General features: G+C 41.8%; 1 protein-coding gene across 1 annotated transcript; it reads right to left on the bottom strand.

Moving 5' to 3' along the window:
- On the bottom strand, positions 1 to 26,231 carry NUP58 (nucleoporin 58). The gene is made up of 16 exons (XM_056858151.1): positions 26,107 to 26,231; positions 23,626 to 23,762; positions 22,606 to 22,641; positions 21,671 to 21,820; positions 19,728 to 19,856; positions 17,206 to 17,316; positions 16,098 to 16,122; positions 15,689 to 15,754; positions 14,934 to 15,108; positions 13,929 to 14,008; positions 13,126 to 13,244; positions 12,232 to 12,314; positions 11,394 to 11,595; positions 6,010 to 6,108; positions 3,681 to 3,776; positions 1 to 178 (listed from the first exon to the last, which is right to left on the bottom strand). Exons 1-16 carry the CDS (start codon positions 26,229 to 26,231, stop codon positions 9 to 11), a joined length of 1,803 nt encoding a protein of 600 aa, XP_056714129.1. The 3' UTR covers positions 1 to 8.
- Positions 26,232 to 26,761: the final 530 nt, after the last annotated feature.

Raw genomic sequence — 26,761 nt, 5'->3', positions numbered from 1 at the left:
ACAACACTTCATCTTTTCCCCCTCTTGTTTCCAGCTGGGGGTTTCTTCAGCTGAAGAAGCTGTCCTCCTGTGCCAAAGCTTGCAGAGGCCGGATTGGACACCCCAAATGTCAGGCCAGCTGATGCTGTGATGCCAGGGTTGCTGAAGTTAAACCCAGATGTGCTTGAACTGCCAAAGCCTTGGAGGGGAGGGGAAAATATTTCAACGTGAGAAGACGTAGAAAGACTGTTTATTTTTTTCTTTCATCTAATAAAAAAAAGCAAGTTCTCACCCGGACTGCAAGTGTGAAACAGCAGGGCATGCAAAGTGCTGCCACCCAGGAAACTCATCATAAAGTTACAAGATGTCAGTTTAAGGGCATGGAAGAGAATAGAGGACTGGATCATTTGCTTTAAGGGTCATTGCTCCCCTTCAGTATATGTGACAGCAGCAATGGAAAAACCATCTCCCTTTGCTGAGGGTACTACAAGACACACGAAAGGCCCTACACGAACGGTCAGTACTAACATAACTCTGACGAGAGATCTCGTCTGCATGACCCAAGCACCCAAGCATAGTGAAGTCACGTCGCCACAAACATCTGTAGGAGAACTGGGCCAGGATGTGCTGTTGCTTGCAATGTGCTGAAGAAAGGCAAGTTACCCAGCTATAGCTGGAAAGCCCCAGGGCTAACATTTTGCACTAACCCCTGATTTCACCATCAGGAATGTCATGTGAGGTTCACAACTAGTATATTGCTCTTTTGAGCACTCTTTGGTGCAATATATATATATATATATATTCCAGTATGCGATGTGGTTTGATTAATCCTTGTCCAGTGAAACAAGATTGTGCTACAAGGGTTCCTAAGTACAGTATCTGTTAAACGGATTTTATTACCAGTATTCAAGAGGTTATCAATTGATGATATGGCAGGTGTAGGCACACTTTGGAAGTGTGAAATATGGGTATGTAGGTGTTGTATGTATGTGGTGTTTGTTTTGTTGTTTTATGTTTAAAAATAAGGAAATTAATTTTTTTTAAAAGATTGTGCTACAAGATAGCATTAATTGGATATTTAAGCGAAGGCATAAGTGTGTGTTTCTCTTACTAAAGTCTGTGCAAGCGGGGGCAGGGTTTGATGAAGTATGACCAGGTACTGGCACAGACTAGTCCAGAATATGAAACCTCAAGTAGATGTCATGTTAAAAGAAAATGCAAGTCAGACACATGTGTTTTGTTAGCCGAGGAAGAGCCAGGAGTCAGATAAAGCCGTAGGTAACAATGAAGAGAAGCACCTTACTGCACTGATATGCTGATCTCTCTCTCTCTCTCACACACACACAGAGGCATGCCCTGACAAACTGAAAACCTTAACAAGCAGAGCCAGTGGGGAGCAGAGCTATGAGGCTACAAAACAACAACTAAGTAAAGTTGGTTTCTTAAAATATATATATCCACACATTATTAGTCCTTCTCAGAAGCAATCCTCCATACTAGCAGATCCAGAATGAGCCCTAGGTTCCCTCTCCTACTTCTCTCATCTCAGGGAAGTTCATCACTGAACAAGGACATTCCTGCAGAGGCCACATGAATCAAAGGTCACTGGCAATTAGTTCTGTGTAACTCTGACGGATGACGGTGTCTATTACTGAACATTATTTTTACAATGTGACTCAACAGAAAGGGTAGTTGGTTTCTACAGGTGTAGCAGAGTTGGGCTCCTACACCACAAACCCTTTAAGCACATGGCTACTTCGATGCTCCAGTAGTGTGCTGGAGGAGTGCTATATAAACCCAAAAGGGCTTACTAATCTAACGAATGCTCAACTTGGAAAACATTTGACCTGCTTTCTAAACAAGAAGCAACAGCTGGAATTGAGTTGCAGCTTCAAAAGGTGCAGTATAGGTAACGTCATGTCGTTTTAATGAAGACTACACGGAGAGCGCCAAAGCGACTATCATGCACACAAGGAAGATCTGTCTGTCTCAAAAGATACTTTGCTGCCTGAGTGCCTAAGAGGGAATGCCGTAAAGCAGCAGTTCCCAAACTGTGTTCCACAGAGCACTTGGTGCTCCCCAAAACATTTCCTAGTGCTCCGTGAAGAGACTGGAAAGAAAAATACTACTGTCATTTGGTTTACTATATAGGTGCTAGGTGAAAATTAGTGCTCTGTGATGAATTTCTCTTCTGAAAAGTGCTCCATGACTCAAAACGTTTGGGAACCACTGCCATAAATAAACTTAAGTGTCAGGTTTGCCACAGCAGCAGAAGAGAAACAAGTTTCTCAGTTGTGGATCAGTTAGCAGTAAGGAAATTGATTCTTTTGGCCAAACTGAAAAAAGCCAGCATGTGACACTGCATCCAGCCTAGAAGCATAGCCATATAAGTATGGTTAGTTCACCACAGCAACACTTAGACATCACAAGGCGCAATTGTAATGTGATGAGTTTGAAATGCTCAGGCTCATATGTCCCTTCACTTAAGTGCATGCAGCAGAATGAAGACTAGGATGTCTTCAAACCAGCCAGTTTGTTGACTCACCTGAGTTTTGATCCACTAACAAACTGAGGTTTGCTGCTTGCCTTCAGAGCAGAATTAAGCTATACTTTAGCATCCAAGCTTGCAGGCAAACAGACAAACCTTATTTTTTTAAAATTCCCACATTCAGACATGACAATTAGGGTTAGATCAAAGACTTGCCAAATTGACAAGTCTTCAATTTTGGGACGATCATGGACCATGGAGAATGGAAGCCGAAGGATTCCAGAAATGTTTAGACTGCCAACTATGGTTTGTCATGACATTCGATTGGAGTCCATTTTTATATAAAGCGGGGTAATCTTACTAGAAATTATCAGTAGCAATGAAATATTGACAAGTTACTTCTCTAATATTTTGAGTTGTCAATTCAACAGATTAGAGTACTCAATTTAACTTTGCTAACAGGAATAACTGTAAACTTGGTTTAAAAAAAAACAGTTTTGGCATAACTAAAGTTGTAAGCCTGCATTTAGAGTTGGGGGAAGAAAGCTAAAATGTTTTAAATATGTTTTAAAATGTTTTAAATAATATTTTTATTGAAAAATAAAATAGAACATTAAAAAATATTTTAAATAATACTGCAGGATTGATATATTCAGAGACATTTTAAGAAAGTAAAGAAAGTAAGGTAGCAGTCCTGAAAGCTGGAATCTTTCACTGTTTGCTTGCAAAGACATTGGCTGGGATCTGAAGAGTTAACTTTAGGAATACTCAGGGACCTGGGCATGTCCAGTAGAATTTTGTTTTCCTCTTTCATTGGCCAAGTCCACCATGCCTTATCACACACCGCTTTTCAAACTTTCTTCAGTTTCATAGGGGTCTTGCCGTTCAGCTTGGGGGACTGCTGCTCAAGAAATGAGTCTAACACAGCCTTCCAAGGCAAAGCTGACTTTGAAGGGTCTGCTTAGGGTAACATTATAAGTTTCTCGGGCATGCAGAACTTGTCCCACTGATCTAGGTTACTAGGCCTGCAAGAAGGTCTCTTTGAAATTCAAACACCCTCGTGATCTTTCCACAGGTGGGTATTTCTAATATTCTAAAAGACACCCATGTGTGTAATAAAATATTTGTTTTTTTAATAGCTGGAAGGGATGCTGGGAGTTAGGTACTTTGGGCAACTTAATTACCTTAACATTGGAAAACAAAAAAGACAAACCTGCACTAAGGCTTCCCGAAGGCTTATTTGTCGTTCCAAATCCAAACGTTGATGCACCTGTAGCAGTGCTTCCAAAACCAGAGCTACTTCCAAACCCTAGTGGGACAGCAGTGAAGACATGGAACACAAATTAAAACAACATTCACACAGGGCTGGCTTGAGCTAAAGGACTCGGGCTACCTTAACAGGCCATTAAGGTGCAGCACTGTCCCTGAATGCGAGGGACAGAAAAATCCACCCCTTTGGCAGTATTTTCAACAGGATACTCCTTTGTTAAAAACTAAGGCACTTAACTGGAATGTCTACAGGCAGGGCGGGCACATCTTCCAACAAGGTTGAAAGACTAGCCTTGCTAATGCGGATGCAGTTGAAGATGATTTATGGCAGCACCAGGCATCTGCCGATAGACTAGGGAACTCTCATCTCAGTAGAAGATACCAAAATGTATCCTCCTCCTCTTGAAGCCAGAGGACTGCTTTGAGGGTCACAGCTCTACTGCCATTACTGCACCATCAAATTGTTACTTCCAAGCAAGCAGGCAATAGAATTGTTCCTTCTGCCTTCTTGCAAGAGCCCAATGGGGATGAGTGTACATATTTTTTTCTTCCTCAGATACGGCTGGAAAGGAACCATGTGCATGCAGGATGTTCAGGATCTCTATTTATGGTAATAAACAGGTGCAGTTCACAATTTCCACCTCTTATTTCCTGAAATAGAAATCAATATGCAAGAAGCTTCATGCAGGGAGACAGTCTGCCTCTGCGCTTAACTCCCCCCTCATCACATGTGTTTAGAAAAAAAAGAGAGAAAGGCTTATGCTAGTGTCTTACTCCAATGAGAACAGGAATACTCAAGAACGATGGGAATTTGGCTTACCTCCCAAAACACAATCCCTAGCCATGCCTACTCAGGAATCAGTTACTTCCTGGAAAGTATGCATAGGCCTGCACCATGAGGGGCAACTTTGGGCAACTTATTTCTGGGGGGCAGGGGGAAAGCATGAGATCATGATTTATACATGGAGAAATGCCAAGTGTATGTCCTGCAGCTCAGGTCATGTCCAACTTTTAATGCTTCAAAACCTTTACTATTCCTTTTCTGGAATCTTACAGATTTTCCTCACCTGTGTTCCTTGCTGCACTTTGAGTTTTTTCCTACTTGTCCACGCATTTCCTATACATGTACACATACGCGTGCACAAAAAAGCTACCTAGGATTTATATTCAAATGCTTGGGAAGATGTGTGCATGGGTAAGATTTTAAAAACAGGGAGAGGCAACGCGGCTGTTTTGCAAGAGATATGATATGCTTTGCCTGACATTTGACATGGTGCATGGCTGTGGCAAGTAAACATACAAAGTAAAAGTGGCAACGCTCCCTTAAGGTCTGTCCAAATACTATGGGGAAGTCAGCAGTGCTCCTTACAAGTACTGTACCAGTCCTCTCTCACACAAACACACATCTTGCCCCCACAAAAAACTGGTACAATATACAATATCCTGAACCACCTCTTTTCCAAATAGAGTACAGATTTATTTTCCAAACATATCCCACCACTTAGGCTCGAAGCAGATACCAAAATATAAGCTTATGTACAACCAGCTTTAAAAAGATACTTCAGGCAACTAATTATCCCTAACTGCCTGTTCAAATAGAAGCAATCCATAACTGAGGTGCACTCCTGGAAAGGTGAGACTGTGACCTTGTACAATCAAAAGGGTGCCCCCCTCCAACAGACTGAAGACTGTGATGGAACGGTTGGGACAAAAGCCTTTAAGGGTAAATACATAATATATATGCCAGTGCAGACAAACGACTTTAATTGAACACATGAAACTGCCTTATACTGAATCAGACCCTTGGTTCATCCAAGTCAGTATTGTCAACTCAGACAGGCGGTTCTCCAGTGTCTCAGGCAGAGAAAGGTCTTTCACATCACCTACTTGCCTAGTCCCTTTAACTGGAGATGCCGGGGATTGAACCTGGAACCTTCTGCATGCCAAACAGAGGCTTTACTACTGAGCCACAGTGGTATTCACAAGTGAGATGTTTCAAGAGTGGCACAAGGTTAGATTGCCCACTCTTGCAATGAATGCTTGGTATTTCAACCTAAATTGGAGGCTTGGGTACAGGACCAGAAATTGTTAACGATTTTCAGGTCGATTAAAGTGGAGCACAGGAGGGCGGGGCTTGGTCTTGCCCATCCGGCATAAACACACACATGGGTGGGGGGGTCTAGAAATTCTACTGGGGGAGCGTGCTGCCCAGTTTCAGTCCAGGGAGTGCTGTATAGTAATTCAATTGAAACATTAGAAAAGTTAAAGTGTACCTCCAAGGCTTGAAGAGCCTAAGCCACTTGATTGCAAGCCAGTGCCAATACCTGCACCGAATGGTGTTCCAAAACTAACTCCCAGAGACGGCTGTGGCCCTGGTATAAAAAAAAACACGAAAACAAAGCTTGCCTTACTCTTGCGCAACAAAGATCCGTTATGTAAACCCTTTCATTAAAAAAAGTAAAACATCACAGCTTAGCAGATTCTTCCTAAAGCACCTAAGACTTTCATTAGAATTCCTCCCCAAGCTACCTACCCCTGAGTGTTTAAATAAGTAAATCTAACATCTGGAATTCAATACAAGGTGAAATAACTGATAAATCTAGCAAGTTATGCCAAAGCATAACAGCAAAGTATTTATAACAGCTCCACACATAAGGTAGAATTTCTGTACCCTGGGAAGGGGGGGAATATGTTTGAATGCCCTACAAGCGGTTTAGTGATGGCTCTTTAAAAACCAAGTTTAAATACCAACATGACTCAAATCATCATGTTACCAATGTCTGATATTAAATACTCATTTTGAGTACTGATTTTTAAAAAAAAGCTAAACAAAACAAGTGGATAAAAAACAAGACAATGGCTTTGTTTTATTAAATTTATTATTCATTTTAGAGCAAGTCAATTACACAGTAACATGACAATTCAAACTGGTTCACACAAAAATGATAATCACTGAGTTGTTAGAACTTTCCTACATTTACAACAATTTATGCCTGTTTAAATAAACATTTACAAAAAGGCACAGTTTTGCACACCTTTCCCAATACATTCAAAAGTTTCAGATCCAGAAGTTTCTAGTATTGTTTAGAAGACTGGAAACAGTGGCTTCCCTTCATATACACACAGCCAAAAGCCATTTATACTACACAGAGACAGAATTTATAGCCTTAGCCCATTTTTCTGTGTGTGTGTGTGTGGGGACGGGGACAACAACCTACCTACTTGCTAGGCTCTCATAAATATGCCGCAACAAAGACCTGGAGGTTAATTTAGCAGCTTATAAAAGTTAGCTGATAAAGAGTACAGATTGGACTGTAAAAACTACCTTTAAGCACAGCGATCAGTGCATGAGTTAAACCTAAAAGGTTTGTCAAGTTCAAATACTGTGCGTACACCTTCATATTTATATATTCCTGCTATGCTGACCTCAGGGACGCTACCCTGCAAACGCTCTCAGGCAAAACCCATCAAAAATGAATGGATCAGAATGCACAGCGATGCACGCTGGCTTGCCTCCCAAAATGACAGTCTTGTTGATAAACACAAAGAGCGCAAAACTCATTTAAATGGAACACTCTGCCCATAACTGTTTCACAAAAACCATGCTTTTGAAATCTTTGGATTCTCAACTTTTCCTAGATATTGATCATTTGTGGCAGAGGTTCTGTTATTGCGTTACCGTATTTAGCTCTGATCTACCATGTGTCTGTTGCAACAACTCACAAAAAAGAAAATCTCAGTGAATTTTTTTTTTTTTTTACCTGCACCGTGTAGGTCAGACAAAGTTTTCATGGTCCCCTTCTGGCCTTACAGATATATAAATACTTGAGGTTTTCAAGTTCTTGTAATGGTGCTAATTAAACAGATAGCCAAATAAATATCAAGCAAAAGGCACTGTGCTGCATTAGGACTTTTGCAAGGAACATCTCCAAAACCTTAGGCGATCCACTGCAAAAGTGAGGTTGTTCCATTCAAGGTAGCATTAAACTGTTATGAAGGGCAACAAGAGCTATGAGCTTGCCACTTGTACTTAGCACTTACTTGGCAAGTTGAGGTTCTAACCCCAATCCAATTATACACCAACTTTTCTTCTTTAGAAGAAGGGTTGCATTTCAAGTTAAAATGGGATGTAAACAAATTAAGACTCTCTACCTAGCAGCTCCTCAAAAAGATTTCCAGTAAGAGTCAGTTAGGTGTCTAGCAACAACAAAAATGTCCAGTGTTCTAAAGGAAGTGTTATCAGCTTTCCACCTTAAGGGGGAGGCACGGTTGGTGGAAGACCTTTAAATAGTTAGATGACTCTACAGTCCTCCGAGCTTAGCTGGCATTCAAACACTTTTTAAAGTAGTTCACAACAGACCTATATTCAAATTACACAAACACAGGATTTCGTACTTAAAGCTGACAAAGTTTTCAACTGAACAGCTCTCCCCAACATCAGTGTGGCTCTGTACCAGAAAACCAAAAGAATCTCCCATTTAAATATTAGGTATGTGTACATAATAATTTAGATAACGCTAAAGATCGTCTAAGCCAAAAGACATTAGTAAACATTGTCACCTTTGGATAACGTGCCATTTAAACTATAATTACTAGCAGTGATTTAAAATCTCTCTATATATAAATATTTGCCCTATAGAGCAGCTTCAGTTTAATATAGATACGCTTTTAAGAGTCCAGTTGGCATGCGTATCAACAAGGATTCCTACTAGGCTTGCCAAACATTACTCAAAACTGTCTTGTAGTGATACTACAGGTGCAAACCCAAATAGTTCAGGTCAAACCAAGTATCTGACAAGCCTATTTCCTAATAAAGCAAGTTGAACCCTTATTCAACCCTAGTTCAGCTTCATTTGTGGGGCAAGACAATGGACTTTAACATCTAATTTAGTGTCATTATTTGGACAGGCATTAATTCAGACAGAAAGGTTTAAAAACTGTACGCTCAGCAAAATCAAAGATAAAGCTTTAAACGCTAGAAGGTATTAGAGAGCACAGCAAAGCAAAGTGCTTTAAGCAAGCTAACCCAATCTTGACTGCAACCTATGCTTAAGACTATAATTCTACAACTTTTTGCTTTTAACAGATCTTGACAGCACAGCAATCAAGCTAGTAAGCAGCAAGCAATAATATTCTTACAGTGCAGTCCTAAGCAGAGTTATAAGGGTATAACTCTGCTGAGGATTATCCTATAAGTCACCCAAAACTGCTTAAGCCAGACATGCAGCCTTCATGGACCATAACTCTAGATATCGGACGACACAGAAATGCAAACATCATTCCAAGCCATTCATCAGTTCCTCAGGTTCACAATTAAGCAAGTGATCTCAAGTTGGCAAAATTCATGTGATAATAGCTCTGAACAACTGACTTCTAAATCTTTTTTGTTTTTAACCTATGACCTCTACCATATTTCAGACCAAGAGTTGTTTCTCTCTTCCAGGGAAGTTATACTAACACGACACATTCTTACAGATACTAAAACCACACCTCTGACATCTACTTACAGTATATCTTTGCTTCAGAACAAATTAAAAAGGAAACTTCAAGAATAGACAAATACCTTTTATGCCCTCTCCTCGTTACTCTTTGGCAGCCTAGGCATGATTACATATGGGCAAAAGGCCCATACACTAGAGCCAGAATCTAGTGTATGGGCCTTTTGCCAGACCATTGGTCCATCTAGCCCAGTGTTATCTATTCCAACTGGTAGAGGCTTTCCAAGTACTTAGGGCAGAGGTCTCCTACCAGCCCAGCCGCCCAAGTTCATAAACTGGAAGTACCAGGGACCAAACGTGGGATGTTCTGTATGCCATGAACGTGCTTTGCCACTAAATTATGGCCCCTCCAACTGGCAACTTTTGACACTTGGTATTCACAGTTATCTACAACTAAACAATTTTTCACAGTCAGCTGAGCCATATTAACTGCAAAGGCCAAATTAATAGACTCTTTCCAATTGTAATTTTTGCAGCCTCAGTTTTCAACCGTGGCATAAATTCATAGAAGTCTTAGCTTAGCTACTCTTCTCACTCTGTGGTAAAGAAAAAGAAAAGAAGGATCCAAAGGAGCCCTTCTGCTTGTGAAAAATGTCACCCGCTCACAGAACCGCTGGATCACATCTTGCGTGACAAGACGGCTCAAGAAATGAATCCGTCTTGCAAACTGCTTGAGAAGCAGAATTCTTCTCATAGTGCTGGCACAAGCTAACATTTTGCACCCGACACACTGGCAGTAACCCCGCCACATACTTATTTTGAAACAAGTTCCACTGAAATCAGCGGGCCTTGCTTCTGCAAAAGAGCAATCATGAAGAGAGAAAAAAGCTTCCATTGAGATTCATGAGGCTTCAGGTAAAGTGCTGTTCCATTACCTGGTAAGGCGCTATGCACACTTACTTCAATAACTTTGGGAAAAAATGATCTTAACAAGGACTATGGTTTTGGTCATCATGGACCATCTAATTTACACCACCTTTTGTATAAAAACTGTAAAAAGCAGTCACATACTTAAAAGTATGCTACTTAAAAACATGACCCATTAAATTATGTTGCTACAGTAAACTAGAACAGTCCTTCCTTTTTGGCTGCAATCTTTCTGGACTTGACTAGTAATAGGATATAGCTGCCAACACCATGTACAGGTCAAAGCTAGAAATACCCTGTAGACCTCATTACTTAACAGCAGTACCTCATTTAACGGCTCTGTAGGTAGTGAGTTATGTATGTACACAGTATGTTGCTCTTCCCCCCCAAGCTCCACAAACACCATGGTCTGATTGAAGAGGGCAGAAAGATTCATGGAAATTTACGTAGGTCTAGACCAGAGAACAGAGTCATGTAAAACTGTACACAGATCTCTAGCCAAGTTCCCGAAGTCAGAATCTGACTTCAGGAATCAGTTGCCTACTTTTCCTAGTGTCTCTCTCTCTCTCCACATGTGACTTACAAACTCCAGAAGTATCTGTAGAAGGGTCGGCACTTTAAGAGAAGTGGCCGAAATGGCACTAGCATTGAACTTCAAGCACCTAGACTGGTATGTGATTAAAACATTCCTTTGTTGTGCCCACAGTTGTTCCTTCGTTTCTACCCAAGTTTCCTTCCAAGTGAGGATGACCCCAAAATAACTTTATGATCCTTGTTTCTCGTCACAATCCCTGACACCGGCACCTACTTTTTAACACCTCCCCCTTTCAAGATGTTAAGAAATAGTGGCCCATACGTTTTTCCACCTTTCGAGCCACACATTTCAAAACGTGCAATGTAAAAAAAAAAAAACAGAAAAAACGCTATAGCTTTTTCCACAGGGAAAATGAAGAATTTGACTCGGGTTCTCTCAACAGATTCAAAAAATGTACACAATAGTGTCTTAATTTTGGAAAGACATTGTCCTATGCATATTCAGAGGTGACAGACTCACATTCCAAGGGGTTAAGTAATACAGTTACAAGCTATTACAAGTAAAGTCACAAGAATAAATACTGTTTGGATAATTATTGCTAAGTCTATCCTGCATTTTTCTATTACCTATGCTTTGATAAATTGGTCACTCACAATTTTTTAGATTTCCAACACAAAGGAAGACCTTATATATAAAACACTGTACAAGTTTTGCTATTTCTGCGGCACTAAAAGCTATAACTTGAATGCACTCAGACCTGTAGCAGGCTGCTGCTGCTGTGTAAGCGTTGCAGCCATGGCAACGGCTGCTGCATTTGGTAGGTTGCTGAAAGGAGTCGGTCCAGTTGTAATGCGCGGGGCAGTCTGCCACTTCTTGGCTTCTGCTCGCCTCGCCTCAAATACATCCACAGAATCGCCCAGAAAGGTTTTTCTATAACCGAGATACTGGTCTTTGAGCATCTAGAGAGAGACAAGAAAATCTATTCTAGTTCACCAGACGCGACCTCAACACGTTTAGGGAGTTTCTGACGGCTTCCGCTGTATAAATGCAAAGCCGGAGGACAAAACCCGAGATCTCGGGTACAAGATTTGAAACATGTGTATCCTGACTTTCTGCAAACTCACAAAATATAAAATCACAACACAGACAACTAAGGACTGCTCTTCCTAAAGTCACGGGGGGCGTACCTTGCTAAACAGTGGTAAATGTGATCCATCTATAAAACAGCAGAATATCAGAGGTTACCAGCAACAGAAATACCTACGCTATCCGAACGTGGCCCTGGGAGGGCGGAGTAGCTGTCTATACCTGTACATCAAGTGTAACTGTACATCTCGTGTGAAAAGGACAAAGGTAATTTACCAGCTCTGAGGAGACAATGAGCCTGTTCAGGATTTGAATTCTCTGCCTATTAAACAGCATTACAAAAGGAAACATCTGGTATGTGGAACTCATTCTGTTTGAGAAACTGCTAAAAATATAAACAGTTCATCAGATAAACTGGGGAGTCTAGTTATAAAGGAACACTGACAAGATATTCATACTATGGTTTTGTTCTTATAAGTCACATGTACACATCTGGAACTACAGCTTACCTTCACATTTTCGTGTACTGACTGAAGCTGTGCAGCTAGAGCTACAAACGTTTGATAAATTTTTTGCATTGCCATAGATAAATCTGCAAGACATGAAGATTTGCAACGTCAGATTATGTTGCAACATAAGATTATCTCCGTTCCAGCGATAGTAAAACCGTTGTTTGATCATTTAAACTGATTTCAATTTTTGACAAGCAACATGCAACATTTTATTATTATTATTTAGTAGGTTTATACCCGCCCTCCCCAGCACTGCCAGACTCAGGGCGCTTGTGGGATTGCTTAACACCTCTTTTGAAAAGGACTCCAAACTCAAACTGGAGGAGAAACAATCTTTTTGGTGCTTTATCAGCAAAGGATCATAACCCTTTAATATAAGATGTTAAATTTTAAAGCCATCATTTCAATTAATCTGTAACCCCAACAGTCCAATCCCATGCAAAATTGTTCCAGTCTCAGCATATCGATTTCAGTGGGCTTGGAGTAACTCTGCAGAGGACTGCACTGGCCGTGCACCTCAATGTCCCAACGTATTGACAAGCAGTTACCCAACTGAAACAAGCAGTAGTAAATTCATGTGAGCTGACTCGAAATGGCCGATTACCATAAAGCAACCCAAATTGTGTGAACTTACTGGAATTAATAAACTACCTATTTTCCACATTAATCACTCCATCTGCATGCAAGAGATTTAAGAGAGTTGCCAGAGATTTGAAGGCAGTTTGGGGGGGGGGGGATGTTCCATTCCCTGGAACCACAAGGAATTTCTTCAGTTTAAAAGGATTATGGCACTCTCATAAGGTACAGGCCCAAATTTAGTGTTAAAGTAGCTGACAGTGGTACCTATCTGCGGCAACATCTGATCAGACTTGTTAATGCACCAGCTTGTACCTTGTGGAGTTATATGTGAATTATTTGCCTGAGTAGCAAGATGATTTTCCAGTTCTTCAATCTGTTGTCTGTACTGTTGCAGCTGCACTTCAAACTGTTCGACCAAGATCCTGAAGTAACTGGATAAAGTATATTTTAGAACATTTTTAATCACACTCTTAATAATCTCACAAAAACGGTTGTGTGGTTTCGAAAGGCTAATGACAGCAATGACCAGTTTACGTACAAGCGCTGGTATACACCGTATTTATTGACAACACCCGCCCCCATTTCTCTACAACTTTAATTTTGCTTTCTAAAAATATACAACTTTTCATTCATACATCATAATCACACTAAAGGAAAGGCAAGGAGGAGGAAATCACTAAATACAACAGTTCGGTGTCAAGATGGACCGTGATCTGATCATACCCTTCTGACACCAATTAGAAATAAAACTGAAAGGACTGGTTGGATCCAAAGAACTATGAGCAGAAGGGAAACAGCAGCTTGGAGTGGTTCACAAATGCTTGCACAAGACTTGCAGAAGAGTCCTCCTGCTTAATGCTACAGCAATTCCTCTTATTCTGCTTGTACAACAGCTTGCACAAGCCTTTGAATTTAATTCCACTTTTCACTACCCAACACTCTCATTAGTAATTGGGAGTAAGAAACCAAAACTCGGCCCTTTCAGGAACAGAACCCACTTTTTACATGCAGAAGGGAACACCTCTGGATCCAACTGAACAACTGCATATTCAACATATAGTAGCAAGATACAGCAGACAATGCAAGGAAGTCATAACTTCTAATCCTGTACTTACTCGGCTGGAGCTGAGTTTTCATGTTGAAGACCAGGAGGTGTTTTCTGTGTTCTTAGCGCTATTTCAGCATTTTTAAGTTCCTATAAAAGTAGGAGAGAAAAAGAGTGGATCTTACTTTAAAATGTAATTAATAGTAACATCTTAACAAAGTGACATGCTTGAACCCTTGTCCCCGTAACTGAGCTTTTCTGTGCTTGTAGCTACTGAGAAAGGGAGCTGAATCGCCACCGAGACTGCATTTTTCTGCCTTAGATGAAGCCTCCTGGCAGTCATCAAGTGTATTCCCAACTCATGTTCTCTAGAGTGGCCATGGTACACATGATGTTCATGGTCTGTACCTCAAGGCTGCAGCCCTTGCCGTAGGATGGGAACTAGCCAACACTTTCAATATTACAACTTCAAGTTATAGATACAACTGCGTAACCAAAACCTGTAGCCCAAGCCCTCTAGTTTGCCTGTTGGGGACAGGAGCAGGGAAGGCAGTCACAGTCTACTGCACTATTATTTTATGCATTATTTTACTCTTCCTGCATTGTCTTCTACTTTTCTAAACCATTACCTATATTGTTTATAGTATGTCATGTTTTATACTGTTTGCATTGTTTTCTAATATTCTAATCCTAGTCCAGTTGCATTGTTTATTGGATATTTTATGCTGCCTGACTGCATCATGTTTATGTTTTCTAATCAGCCTTGAGTCTCAGGGACAAAGGTGAGCCATAAAGTAGAAACATAAACAAAACCATCTTCAAGTACTCTTATCCCCCCAAAGGTCACGCAGCCAGGCTCAGAACTACTTCAGTCTAAAGTGCTGCAGTTACACTGACACACTGTTCCAAGGTAAATTTAGGATTCTCAGCTGATGGTGGATGCAACGAATGCCAGTAACAAACGACTGTGAGGCAAGTAAACCTGCATGTGAGCAGTGTTTCTAAGAGAGCAGGTTATGTGGTCGTCCCATATTGGGCCTAGTTGGCAACAAGTGGTCTTAATCAGCTGTCGTACCTGAGCAGTTTCCACTTTCAGTTTGTCAATATTCAGAGTGTTCCTCTGTAATCCACTGGCGGCCACAGACAAGAGCTGCTTCAAAGCTTTAATATCCTCCTGCACTTTAAGCATTGCTTTGGAAGACATTCGGCTAATTTCCTCTTGAACCTGTTTTTGTTCTTTTACAAACTTCCTGGAGAAAAGGTGGGGGCAGGGGGAGAGAAAAGACCATTTATCCATGCCAAAGCAAATTTACAAGCTTCCTCCTTATAGCTATTGTTTTACTTAAAACATGACTCAGGCAGCACCCAACATTTCTGAACTGCAAATAAAACCATTTGCTATTCCTACTAATCAATCACTACCTTTATTAATATTAGAAGAACTGAAACTATATACAAAACTAATAGCAAAATAATATACTAGGATTAACTGTTAAAAGCAGTATTTACAAAAACTTATTCCAGCATTCATTATAAGCTGGGCACAGCAGAAAAGCTCACGGAAGGAGTTCACAATGCAGATCTTTCCCCATTTTCCCTTCCCTCCCCTTTGCCAGGACAAGCAGTTCAAAAGCTGTTAATTCTGATCTTACTTTACTTCAATTATACCTGCTGAGCCAAAACTCCTGAGCTGAAGAAAAACCTCAAAATCAAGATAGCATGTTACTGCCCAAGCTCCAATCTAGACAAACAACCTATTGAGTCACTTGCAAGATCGTTTCCTGAATATTGTTGTAGAATTATTTGGAAGTTCAATGAGAAAATACTTACTGGAGATTTTCTACATCTTGGCAGATTACTGGAGGTAGATTTTCATCTTTAAGAGCTTTACTATCCCTGCCAACAGACAACAAGTACTTTATTAAGAGCTGCAATAGCAAAAAATTACTTTTAAAATGGAATTGTCTGCATGTTCCCTCCTAAAACTCATAAACTATAGCCAGCAGCCATTCAAAATTCCTTGTTTTCGTATTTCAGTATTGATCCTACCAACTGCTATTACTTTCCCCACACAGAAATATGAGAATCTCCACCCCAAGAAACTAGATCATCTTCATTAGTTTAGCGTCTAGCATTCAAGTAAGACCTTGTTAATACATTTTCAAAACAATTCATTACGTATCAGACTACAGGTTTTAAAAGGGATATTTCTCTGATTAGAAATATCTGACATACTTACTCTGGCCTAATTCCTGTTTTGTCACCTAGGGGGGAAAAACAAAATATCTTATGAAAAGTTTACAATAAGGCAGTTTCTTAATTTTAGGTATGAAAATGTCGGCAAGTTTTCTTAAGCTGAAAGCCTTCAGCTCCCCTTTATCCACACTGTACAGGTGCCTACATCCCTCCAACAGGCCAGCAGTTGCTTGGGTGAGGCGGAGGACAGGAATCAGCAAAAATCAACCTCCGGCCCACACTGTGCCCTGGGTCTACACCACCTAGTTTGACCCAAATGTTGCAACCTTATGCACATTTAACTGGGAGCAAGCCTCAGTGAATGAAGTGGGATACACCACCATGCAGAGGATCAAGCTGCAAGTGTCCAATGAGATAGTAATTGCATGGCCAAACAGCACTTCTTCTTGACATGAGAAGTAAATATCCATGCCATCTACTAGAAGAGTACTCATCATTTGAAGACCCAATCACGTTGCAGAGCTCTAATATAATCAAGTGATCATAGCTAGATCAGTTATGAACCAATCAACAGAAGTGCAAATAAGCCAATCAGCATGGGCGTATGAGTTACATTTGATATAGCAATATATGAAGGTCAATCTAACTTTTCTGTAACTGTTTCAACCAACTGTCAAAGATGAAAGAGTTCTCTGACAGTTGAAAAATGTGCAAACTCTCAGTTAACTTGCTAATTCAGAAAGGAAAAAGTAGTGAAATCACTGCTAGAGCAATACTGGGTCTTAGAAGCTATCACTTTTTAGCCAGTGGGCCCTGTGGAGATCCCCAAATAATAAACACATCACATCATTTATAACATCTAAACTCAGAAGTTAGATATTTTATGTTCTTTTAAGATAGGAAAGTTGCTTTTTAATGCCATTTGCTTGACAGATGGCTCCCATTGTTTTAAGCAAAAAGTAATGTGTTTGTGTCATATGCTCATTGCATTTTAAACCAATAGTTTTCAAAAAGACTTGCTATAATTTTAACACATCTGCCCCGCACAAAAATTTAATTAAAAATAATCACTTTTTTATAATTGGAAAAACGCTATATATTCTGTAAGCTTATACTTTCTAGGCTATATTCTTATACACGCACAGACTTACTCTTTTTATCTGAAGAACTGCTGAAGTCTATGCCACCAAGACCTTCATTAATGGTAGTGGCTGGTGCTGTAGCTGCCCCCAGAGTCAAACCCAAAACATTCTGTCCAAGACCTGCAAATAATCCAATCACTGTATCAGACATCTTGTGGTCTTCAGACATCAGCATTAAGTATATAGGTTTCGTTTTTTAAAAAAGTGGTAACCACTCACAGAATTATAATTGCCAATGAAAACCCAAGGTATGTCACATTTATGTGAACTAGCCAGAACCCTAGGAAACTACATGCAAATGCTGGAAAATAAGGAGGCTGCAAATTTTGCAGTCTGGCTAGCCAATCAAAATTTGTGCTTGCCACCAACCCTGCCCTTCACTAGGGAGGGAGGGGGGTTCGTTACAGTTTAAAATATAGTTTTATCATTAAAGGTGCAGACAAAATTTCAAACAAATCTGACCATGCTTAATTTTGCTTTTTAAAAATTAGAATGCTATATTTTTATGGGATTTAACTGAGATGTAGAGCTGTGTGTGTGTGTGTAAAGTACCTTCAAGTTGTAGCTGACTTATGTTGAACCAGTAGGGTTTTCAAGAAAAGAGATAAAGGTGGTTTGCCATTGCTGGCCTCTGCACACTGACCCTGGACTGCCTTGGTGGTCTCCCATCCACACACTAACCAAGGAAGACCCTGTATAGCTTCTGAGATCGGGCTATCCTGGTCAGGTTTAAAGCTACTGAACTGTATTATTGGTTTTATGAGTTGTATGTTTCTTTCCTAGAGATCATATTGCAAGTTTATGTTGGTTACTGAGGCATACGAGAGAATTTTGGAAGAAAATCAGCTTGTGCTTCATAGATTACAACAAAGCTTTTGACTGTGAGGATCATGAAAAATTATGGCTGGTTTTAAAAGAAATGAATATGCCACAACATCTGATTGTTTTGATGCGCAATCTGTACTCTGGACTAATGTTAGGACAGAATATGGTGAAACAGAATGGTTTCCAATTGGCAAAGGTGACAGATAAGGATGTGTTTTATCTCCTTATCGGGCTAATCTATATGCTGAACATATCATAAGGAAAACTGAATTAGATTTAGATGAAGGTGGAGTGAAAATTGGCAGAGGGAATATTAACAATTTGAGATATGCAGATGACACATTACTGGCAAAAAATAGTGAAGACTTAAAATGATTCCTGGTGAAGGTTAAAGCAGAAAGTGTCAAAGCAAGATTGCAGTTGAACATCAAGAAGACAAAAGTAATTACTGGCCTGGGGAATTACCCAACTTTTAAGGTTGATGATGAAGAAATGGAAATTGTTCAAGATTTTCTATTCCTTGTCTCCATGGTCAACCACAAAGGAGACTGCAACCAAGAAATGCTGATTTTATCACCTTAGGCAGATCATGATACAGAGGGCAGGAAGGTTTGCATCAGTGTTTGGCTCTCATGGCCATTTCCTCCAGGCCAGTCTGGCCAGAGATTCTGGAGGGGCTTTTTCCCCCATCTTCTAGGCATGGAATAGGGGTCACTGGGAGTGTGTGGGGAGGAGGTTGTTGTAAATTTCCTGTATTGTGCAGGGGGTTGGACTAGATGACCCTGGTGGTCCCTTTCAACTCTATGATTCTATCTAATCAGAAGGATATTGACACTGGGAACAGCAACTATGAAGGAGCTAGAAAAGATCTTTAAGTTTAAGGATGTGTTCCTGATGACCAAGATTCATACTGTAATATTCCCCATTATTATGCATGGGTGTGAAAGATGGACAATAAACACAAAAAGAAAGTTGGTTCATTTGAAATGTGGTGTTGCAGGAGTTTTACGATACCATGCACTGCCAAAAAAGTGGGTTCTAGATCAAACCAAGTTTGAGCTTTTCCCTAGCTAAAATGACTAAACTGAGGCTATCATACTTTGGTCACAGCATGAGACCCGAGTCGCTGGAAAATACAATAATGCTAGGAAAAGTTGAAGGCAGCAGGAAAAGAGTAAAACCCTGTATGAGATGAACTGACTCTATCAAGAAAGCCATGGCCTTCAGTTTGCATTACCTGAGTGAGGCTGTTAACTATCGGACTTCCTGGAGAACTTTCATTCACAGGGTTGCCATAAGTCGGAAGGTACTTGACGGTACTTAACAATACACACACACACACACACACGCGCGATTCCTCCAGGCAAAGAGCTCATTTGCATTACATAAATATGCAGTAATCTTCTTCAAAGCCCCTCATTTTTGTCCAATAGCCAGCCTAAGACTATCTGATCAGAGCAGCTGGACCAAATGCTTTTCATGAGACAACTCCCAGCTTATTTCATTATGTAGTTAATTATATAACAGGGCCCGATATCTGTAAGTGTTCAAACCCTAAAGTGCTCCGGCTCTGAAAACCTGTGTCTGACATAAGTGCCAAAAATGTTGCCGTCTACTCAAGCATGCCAGAATATGATCCCTGCAACAGTTACTACCACCTTTCCAGCATGGAAGGGCCAAATCACATGACAGTAGAGGATTCTCACCTGTTGCTGCTGTGCTTGCATTTGGAAAGAGCGTCCCTCCTAATCCAGCTAAGGCTCCTCCTAGAGAAAGGCCTGTAGTTGTGGTTGGAGCAGCTGTGCCTCCCAAGTTTAATGTAAAACCAGAGGTCCCTGATTAAAGAAAATAGTGTGATGTAATAATTTGAAGACAATACGTTAAATTTTATTTTACTAATAGCCATACTACCACCTGCCCGATCAACATGCATTTGGTCATGGGCACAAGGACCGTTTCCCCCACAAATTCCATTTGGAATTACTTAAGTTTGTTCGCTGAATAAGTGAGACTATTCAATACGAATTACCATAAGGGCTCCGAGTAGGGTACTTTTAACCAAAAAATAATAATAAAAGATATGCTCTAACTTTACACGCATCACATACGCTGAAGATGAATCCAACGAAGACGGAGGTCCTGTGGCTAGGTCCGGGCGGCTTGGGTGTGGGATGCCAGCTCCTGGCTCTTGACGTTGTGCCATTAACACCTGCACCTACCATCAAGAGCCTGGGTGTAATCTTGGATGCCTCCCTGTCTATGGAGGCCCAGGTTGCAGCCGTGGTCAAAATAGCATTTTTTCATCTACGCCAGGCCCGGCAGCTGGCGCCCTATCTCTCCCACCCTGACCTAGCCACGGTGATCCATGCAACGGTCACCTCTAGGCTAGACTACTGTAACTCGCTCTATGTAGGGCTGCCCTTGAGACTGATCCAGCAGCTCCAGCTGGTACAGAATGCGGCAGCGAGACTCCTTACAGGGGTCTCGCCCCGAGAGCATATAAAGCCAGTGCTCCGTCAACTGCACTGGCTCCAGCTGGAGTACCGGATCAGGTTCAAGGTGCTGGTTTTGACCTTTAAAGCCTTACACGGCCTGGGACCTTCGTATCTGCGGGACCGCCTCTCCTGGTATACCCCCCAAAGATCTTTACAATCATCAGATAACAACCTACTGGTGGTCCCTGGCCCTAAGAGTGTGCGGCTGTCCTCGATGAGAGCCAGGGCCTTTTCAGCCCTGGCGCTGGCCTGGCGGAATGCTCCGTCTGGTAACATCAGGGCCCTGTGGGACCTTAAAGAGTTCCGCAGGGCCTGCAAGACAGAGCTTTTCCACCAGGCCTACAGTTGAGGACCAGGCCACTGACGAACAACCTAGAGGGTTTAAATATGTTCTTATAGCATAAAATGTTCTGCAAGAGATTCAGAAAAGCCTCCAGGAGTTCCATAAATGTGCCGAAGCCAATTAGAAGACTTTTGCATATGGATTTGTGAACTGAACTCTTGAGCGTAAGTACAACTCCTCACAGAAGCGTGCCTGAAAGCCCCACCGCAACCTGCTGCACTTGGTGGGGGTTGCATAAATGAACTGAAAATCTGTTGGGACATGGAAAGTGACACATCCTTCTTGCACAGTACAAGGGACTCCCTGGGTACAGCCCAACACTGCATCCCCTTTATAAGTTGTACAGGGAATTTTAATGGCAAAATAGTATACAGCTTGCTGACTACTGTCCTCTCCACTAAGCACAGGATGCAGCTTTTAGCAGCAGCAGCAGAAACAAGAAACTGACTAATCTTGACTAATTTCTATTATCTTGGCCCAAGTCCTCATGTAACACTAATAACACTATTTTTTTAAACCCTGCCACTGAAAGAAAACTGGAGGAGGAGGCCTTATGAGATTATTAGTGGCCACATGTAGCACTAACTGCAATACACCACCAATAGTATATTACACAGGCCATTTTCAGTTTAGCAGCAATAGAAATCCTACCACAAAACACATTTCAGTTCATTTAATACAAATCCTCTTTTGCCATCATTACAAGAACATCTCTCTCAGATTACTGATTTCTGAAGTGTAATTCTTATGCCTCTGCATTTGTAAACAGAACGGAAAGGGTACTCTGAAAACAAAACTGTTACTGCCTTACCTGCTGCAGGAGTTGATGTAAGAGCAGATGAAAGTGAAAGGCCAGAAGAGGTAGAAGTGATAGGCAAAGCAAATGGTGTGGCTGATCCTGCGGGTTTGTTAAATCCTAAACTAAAGCCTGCAGTAGAGGCAGAAGTAGTAGCAGGTGTGCCTGTAAAAGAACAATTGTGTTTTAATCCTTGATGCGATGACCATCCTCACCACCCCATCCAAACTGGGTGTGTTTAGAATGCCGACAAGAGCTTTTTCAGATGTAACAGCAAACTATGTGCTTGCCCAGAAACCCAGGATTCTAAAGGAGGAATAAACCACCGCGAGGCAAGTGCAAACCACAGTTTACCAATTCAAATGCAATGGTAAACTATGGCTTGCAACAAACCCAGAAATAACGAATTGCCTCATTACTGGTGGGGTTGGTGCGTGCACGCTACTCAGGGATCGCGTGAGCTCCAGATTCCTTTCTACAGCAAATGAAGCAAGTAACTGACCTCTAAGCTTGTTAGTGAGATCCGTACTTTGTCTTGGAAACACAAAGAGAAATTGAACAGATCATATTACCTTGATTCTCACTGGATCTGGTTCAGGTACATATGCTCACAACAGGGGCCCCAAGAATGGTAGCGAGCCAGCATGGTGTACTGATTCAGAGTATCAGACTTGGGCCCGGGTGACCCAGGTTTGAATCCTGGCTCTGGCACGGAACTCACTGCGTGACCTTTGGCCACTCACACATTCTCAGCCTAACCTAGCGCACACAGTTTGGTTTCAGGATAAAATGGAGATGGGGAGACGGTTGTAAAAGCCACTTTGGTGCCCCACTGGAGAGAAAAGAGGGGTACATTTTAAGAAAATAAAATACATAATAAATAAGGAGCTGCCAACAGTTACACTCCTTTTAAATATAAGGAAAGCTAGTACTAAATATACGATGCTTACCAAGTGTCAATCCAGTTGCAATGGTTGTTGCTGTTCCTGTAAAGCAGTGCAAAATCAGATCAAGATTTATCACTGCTAATGAAGTACAAAATTAAAATCCTCTAAAAGCCCTCATGCAATCTTAGGGGGTTACCGCACTTGTATTCCCAGCAATGTATTAAGAGTTTGAAAACGTTATAAAAAATACTGTTCACACTTTGCTTGGCCCCTTTAGCTGTGAAGACGTTTTCCAACCATTCATAAGCCGTAATATCCAAAACCCCTTTTAAAGCGATGTTTTTTATAACATTTTCAAACTCTTAATACATTGCTGGGAATACAAAGTGCGGTAACCCCCTTACATTAGCAGGGATATTTATGTTTAAAATACGTATGAGAAGCAAAGCCTCTGTATAGCTCCCCAAAAAAATTGGCCTATAAGTCAACTTACCAAATGCCACCATGATAGATATTACCATACATATGTAGCCTCTAATACCTCAGTGTAGTTTCTCTCTGTAGTCTTAAAGTTAGGCAAATCAACACTGCTACTTGCTTCCTATCAAAGCCAGGCCCAGAGGCCCTTCTTAACCGCCACGAACCCCAACCATGGCATGGCACTTTGATCGATAAGATCAACGTACACAGTATTATTGTAATATTTCAGTTTTAACATCAGAGAAACACTCTGATGGTCTCATCTACTAATTTCTTGGGTTTTCCTACATTAGCAAAAAAAAGCCATAAAGATTTAATAAATATGTCATCTGATAACATATAATAAATACTTCCAGATTGATGGATACCATTTTTTGCTCACCACTGGGCATATAAAAAACAATTATACTTTACATAGTAAGGTGGCTGGCTTTTTGTATCATCTGGACAATAAATGAAGTTAACATAATACCACTCTGTGAAACAACACTGAAGAAAAGTGCACATTTTATTAGCTTCGCCTTTCGCTATTAATTCTCAGGTCTTATCAGTTATTAGATCAATGCGCTTTATTCACATCCTGTCAAAATAAGTATGTATTACCTGTATTTGTTCCTCCCAGTGTAAAACCAGTGGCAGGTTTTGTGCTAAAAAGTCCAGTTCCAAAGCCCACAGAAGAAGCTGTTGTTGTAGTGGCAGGTGTTGAGCCCAGGGCCCCAAAATTAAGCACTCCTGTTGAACTAAATTATAGGATAAATAAGAAGTTAAATTTCTCCCCATATCTCCATTATGATGTTTCTACAAAACTTTCTGAAAGTCAAGATAACCATCAACAGTGGCTTCAAAGAATTTAAAAATGCAATCAGCAAATACTTTGTGTGCGTAAAGTGCCATCGAGTAACAGCTGACATGGCAATACAGTAGGATTTTCAAGGCAAGAGACTAATAGAGGTGGTTTGCCAGTGCCTTCCTCTGCAGAGCAACCCTGGTATTCCTTGGAGCTCTCCTATCCAAATACAAGCCAGGACCGACCCTGCTTAGCTTCTGAGATCTGACGAGATCAGGCTACCTTGAGCCATCCAGGTCAGCAAATATTTTGCAGTCAAATAAACTAGAGTTTGAGATGATTTTTAAATGTCGTTTTATGACAAAAGACAAACCAATAGTGTAACGCTTTAATGCTATGAAGTTTATCATACTTTCTGTAATTTTGCACAATAAGTCACTATCATTCCCAACGGCATCTGAGCAGCAATTTCAACCCACTGCAATCAAACATCATCCACTAGCCTTCAGACTACACCTTTGTAGGGAGATCCACTTCATATTGACAGCAAAAACTAAAAAGGCTCACGAAAGCATATTAATCTCTGTCTCAAGTATACATTTCTACACGTCAGTCTCACTATGGTCTCACTGTTCTAAGCTGCATAGAAAGTACTACTCAACTTTAGTACCTGATACCTAACAGTTATAAAATCTTGTTACTTCAGAGGTGCACATAAAAACAACCCAAGCCCCATTTCGCACCTCATCAGAGCAAGGCCAACAGAATTAAAAATGTGGCTAGTTTCTTGCAAAGGGAAAGAGAGAGGAAAAAAAATAGCAAAGTGCACTCTGCAAACTCTTGAGCACCTTTTAACACAAAAGACTTTCGACATCAACACTGTGATCCCATGCCCAGTTACTGCATTCTAAGCCCACCTGAAATCAGCTAAGACGTCTTATTGTTTACTGCTGCCCAGGGAGTTTCAGACATGGTTCATTTCGATACTGACTATCAGTCTTTACCTTTATTGGCATAATAACGTCATCAATTACATACAAGTCAGTGGTCAAAAACATATCTCCTCCTAGTAGCATAATAGAGAAATTTTGCTACCGATTCAATTGTATTCCTATCCTGTGTTACAACAAGTTTGCGGACTTTGGCAGAATCCGATTGCCCCTCAAGAAATTGCAAAATAGACTGAAGAGTAACTCGAAGATCATTATAAAATTTACAGTATAATAAAACATGATCATTATCCTCTATCTTGTTCATCCCACATGGGCACAATCTTTCTGTATAAGGGATTTTCTCAAATCTCCCATATAGCACCCTAGAGGGGTGAACATTAAAACGAACGAGCATATATGCCCTACATAAGGGCAGGTCGATCAGGCAAGAAAAATATTCGGGAAGCGCGGACTCGGGTGAAACACCGCAAAGCATTGGGGAGCAGCGACCAGAAGCAAGGCTTTTCCATTCTTGTAACTCAATATCAATAAGCCTCTGTTTACTGACTGTCCTCACGAGGGGATGAAGGACTGTTCTCGTTGCGCAGTTCCCCCCTTTCAATATGGGTTTTTCAGAGGGATGGGGGGGCCCCCCCACACACAACAAACTGCTCAAGAGAGAACAAAACAGGAGACGTCGCAGTCCCCAGCGCTTGTTTGCGGGCTTGAAAACCACCAAACCAGAGCAACGCTCACAATGCCACCCTAAATAGAAAAGGGCAAGAGTCCAGTAGCACCTTGAAGACTAACAAAAATATTTTCTGGTAGGGTATGAGCTTTCGTGAACCACAGCTCACTTCTTCAGATACAGCTAGCATGTGAATCCATCTGTCTTTAAGTAGAGGAGAGTGAATTCAGACAAGCATTAGTATGCAGAAGAGTATGCAAAAGAGTCTGCATACCACACCTAATCCCATCACGCCTGCTATTCACGTTTACATACTGTTAACATTTACATACTAATGCTGGTCTGAATTCACTCTCCTCTACTTAAAAGACAGATGGATTCACATTCTAGCTGTATCTGAAGAAGTGAGCTGTGGCTCACGAAAGCTCATACCCTGCCAGAAAATATTCTTGTTAGTCTTTAAGGCGCTACTGGACTCTTGCCCTTTTCTACTACTGCAGACAGACTACTGTGAATTATCCTAAATAGAGTTCTGCACTTCCGAATCCATTTTAGCCGAAGGTATGCGAAGGCTCCTATTGTGCCTGGGATCGCATCGCATATTCCCGGGCACCGCGCCTGGCACTTCGCGAGGACCCCCGTCCCTGCGTGGAGCCCCCCGCCCGTCCCCCGCTCACCTCGGAGCGGCGGCTCCAAACGAGAAGCCCCCTCCGCCGCCGCCGCCGCCCCCTCCTCCGGTCCCAGCCGCGGCCGCGGCCGCCGTCGCCAGAGTGCCGGCTCCGAAAGAGAAGCCCGTCGACATGGCGGCAGCGAGGAAAGCCCCCCGTCAGGCGAGCGCGGGCTCCGGGGCGGCGCGAGGCCTCGCTCCTCGGGCGCGGGTCTCCCCGTCCTCGAGTGGGAGGCAGGCCCCGGGCCCCGCGCTTCTCCCCGGCGGGAACTTCGAACGAGCAGCGACGCTCCCACCACGCCGCCGGCGACGCCGCGAGCGACAGAAACGGAAATGTCGTCACGGAGGGGCGTCCTTCCTGCGCACGCGCACTGCCGCAGCGCACCACGGGAGTACGTAGAACACACAGCCCTGGTTGATTGACGCGTTTCTATCCCTCCGCCCGCCCCCGCTTCTGAGGGTTGCCAGGTCCCTCTTTGCCACCAGCGGGAGGTTTTGGGGGCGGAGCCTGAGGAGGGCGGGGTTTGGGGAGGGGAGGGACTTCAAGGCCAGGGTCCAATGGCCAAAGCGGCCACTTTTCTCCAGGTGAACTGATCTCTGTCGGCTGGAGGTCAGTTGTCATAGCAGGAGATCTCCAGCTAGTGCCTGGAGGTTGGCAACCCTGG

The sequence above is a fragment of the Euleptes europaea genome, chromosome 12 (assembly GCF_029931775.1).
Source record: "Euleptes europaea isolate rEulEur1 chromosome 12, rEulEur1.hap1, whole genome shotgun sequence".
Lineage (NCBI taxonomy): Eukaryota > Metazoa > Chordata > Lepidosauria > Squamata > Sphaerodactylidae > Euleptes > Euleptes europaea.
The sequence above is the reverse complement of the archived record's forward strand: the minus strand, read 5'-3'. Positions and strand labels throughout refer to the sequence as shown.

Bases quoted from the DNA above. Each gene is read 5' to 3' on its own strand.
- NUP58 (XM_056858151.1), bottom strand. From the start codon at position 26,231: ATGTCGACGGGCTTCTCTTTCGGAGCCGGCACTCTGGCGACGGCGGCC. The intron at 17,317-19,727 runs GTGAGAATCCTC...GATTATTTGCAG, and splicing joins TGCAAGCACAGCAGCAACAG to GTCTTGGACAGAATGTTTTG. The intron at 15,755-16,097 runs GTAAGTATGTCA...GTCTGTTGGCAG, and splicing joins AAAACAGGAATTAGGCCAGA to GGATAGTAAAGCTCTTAAAG.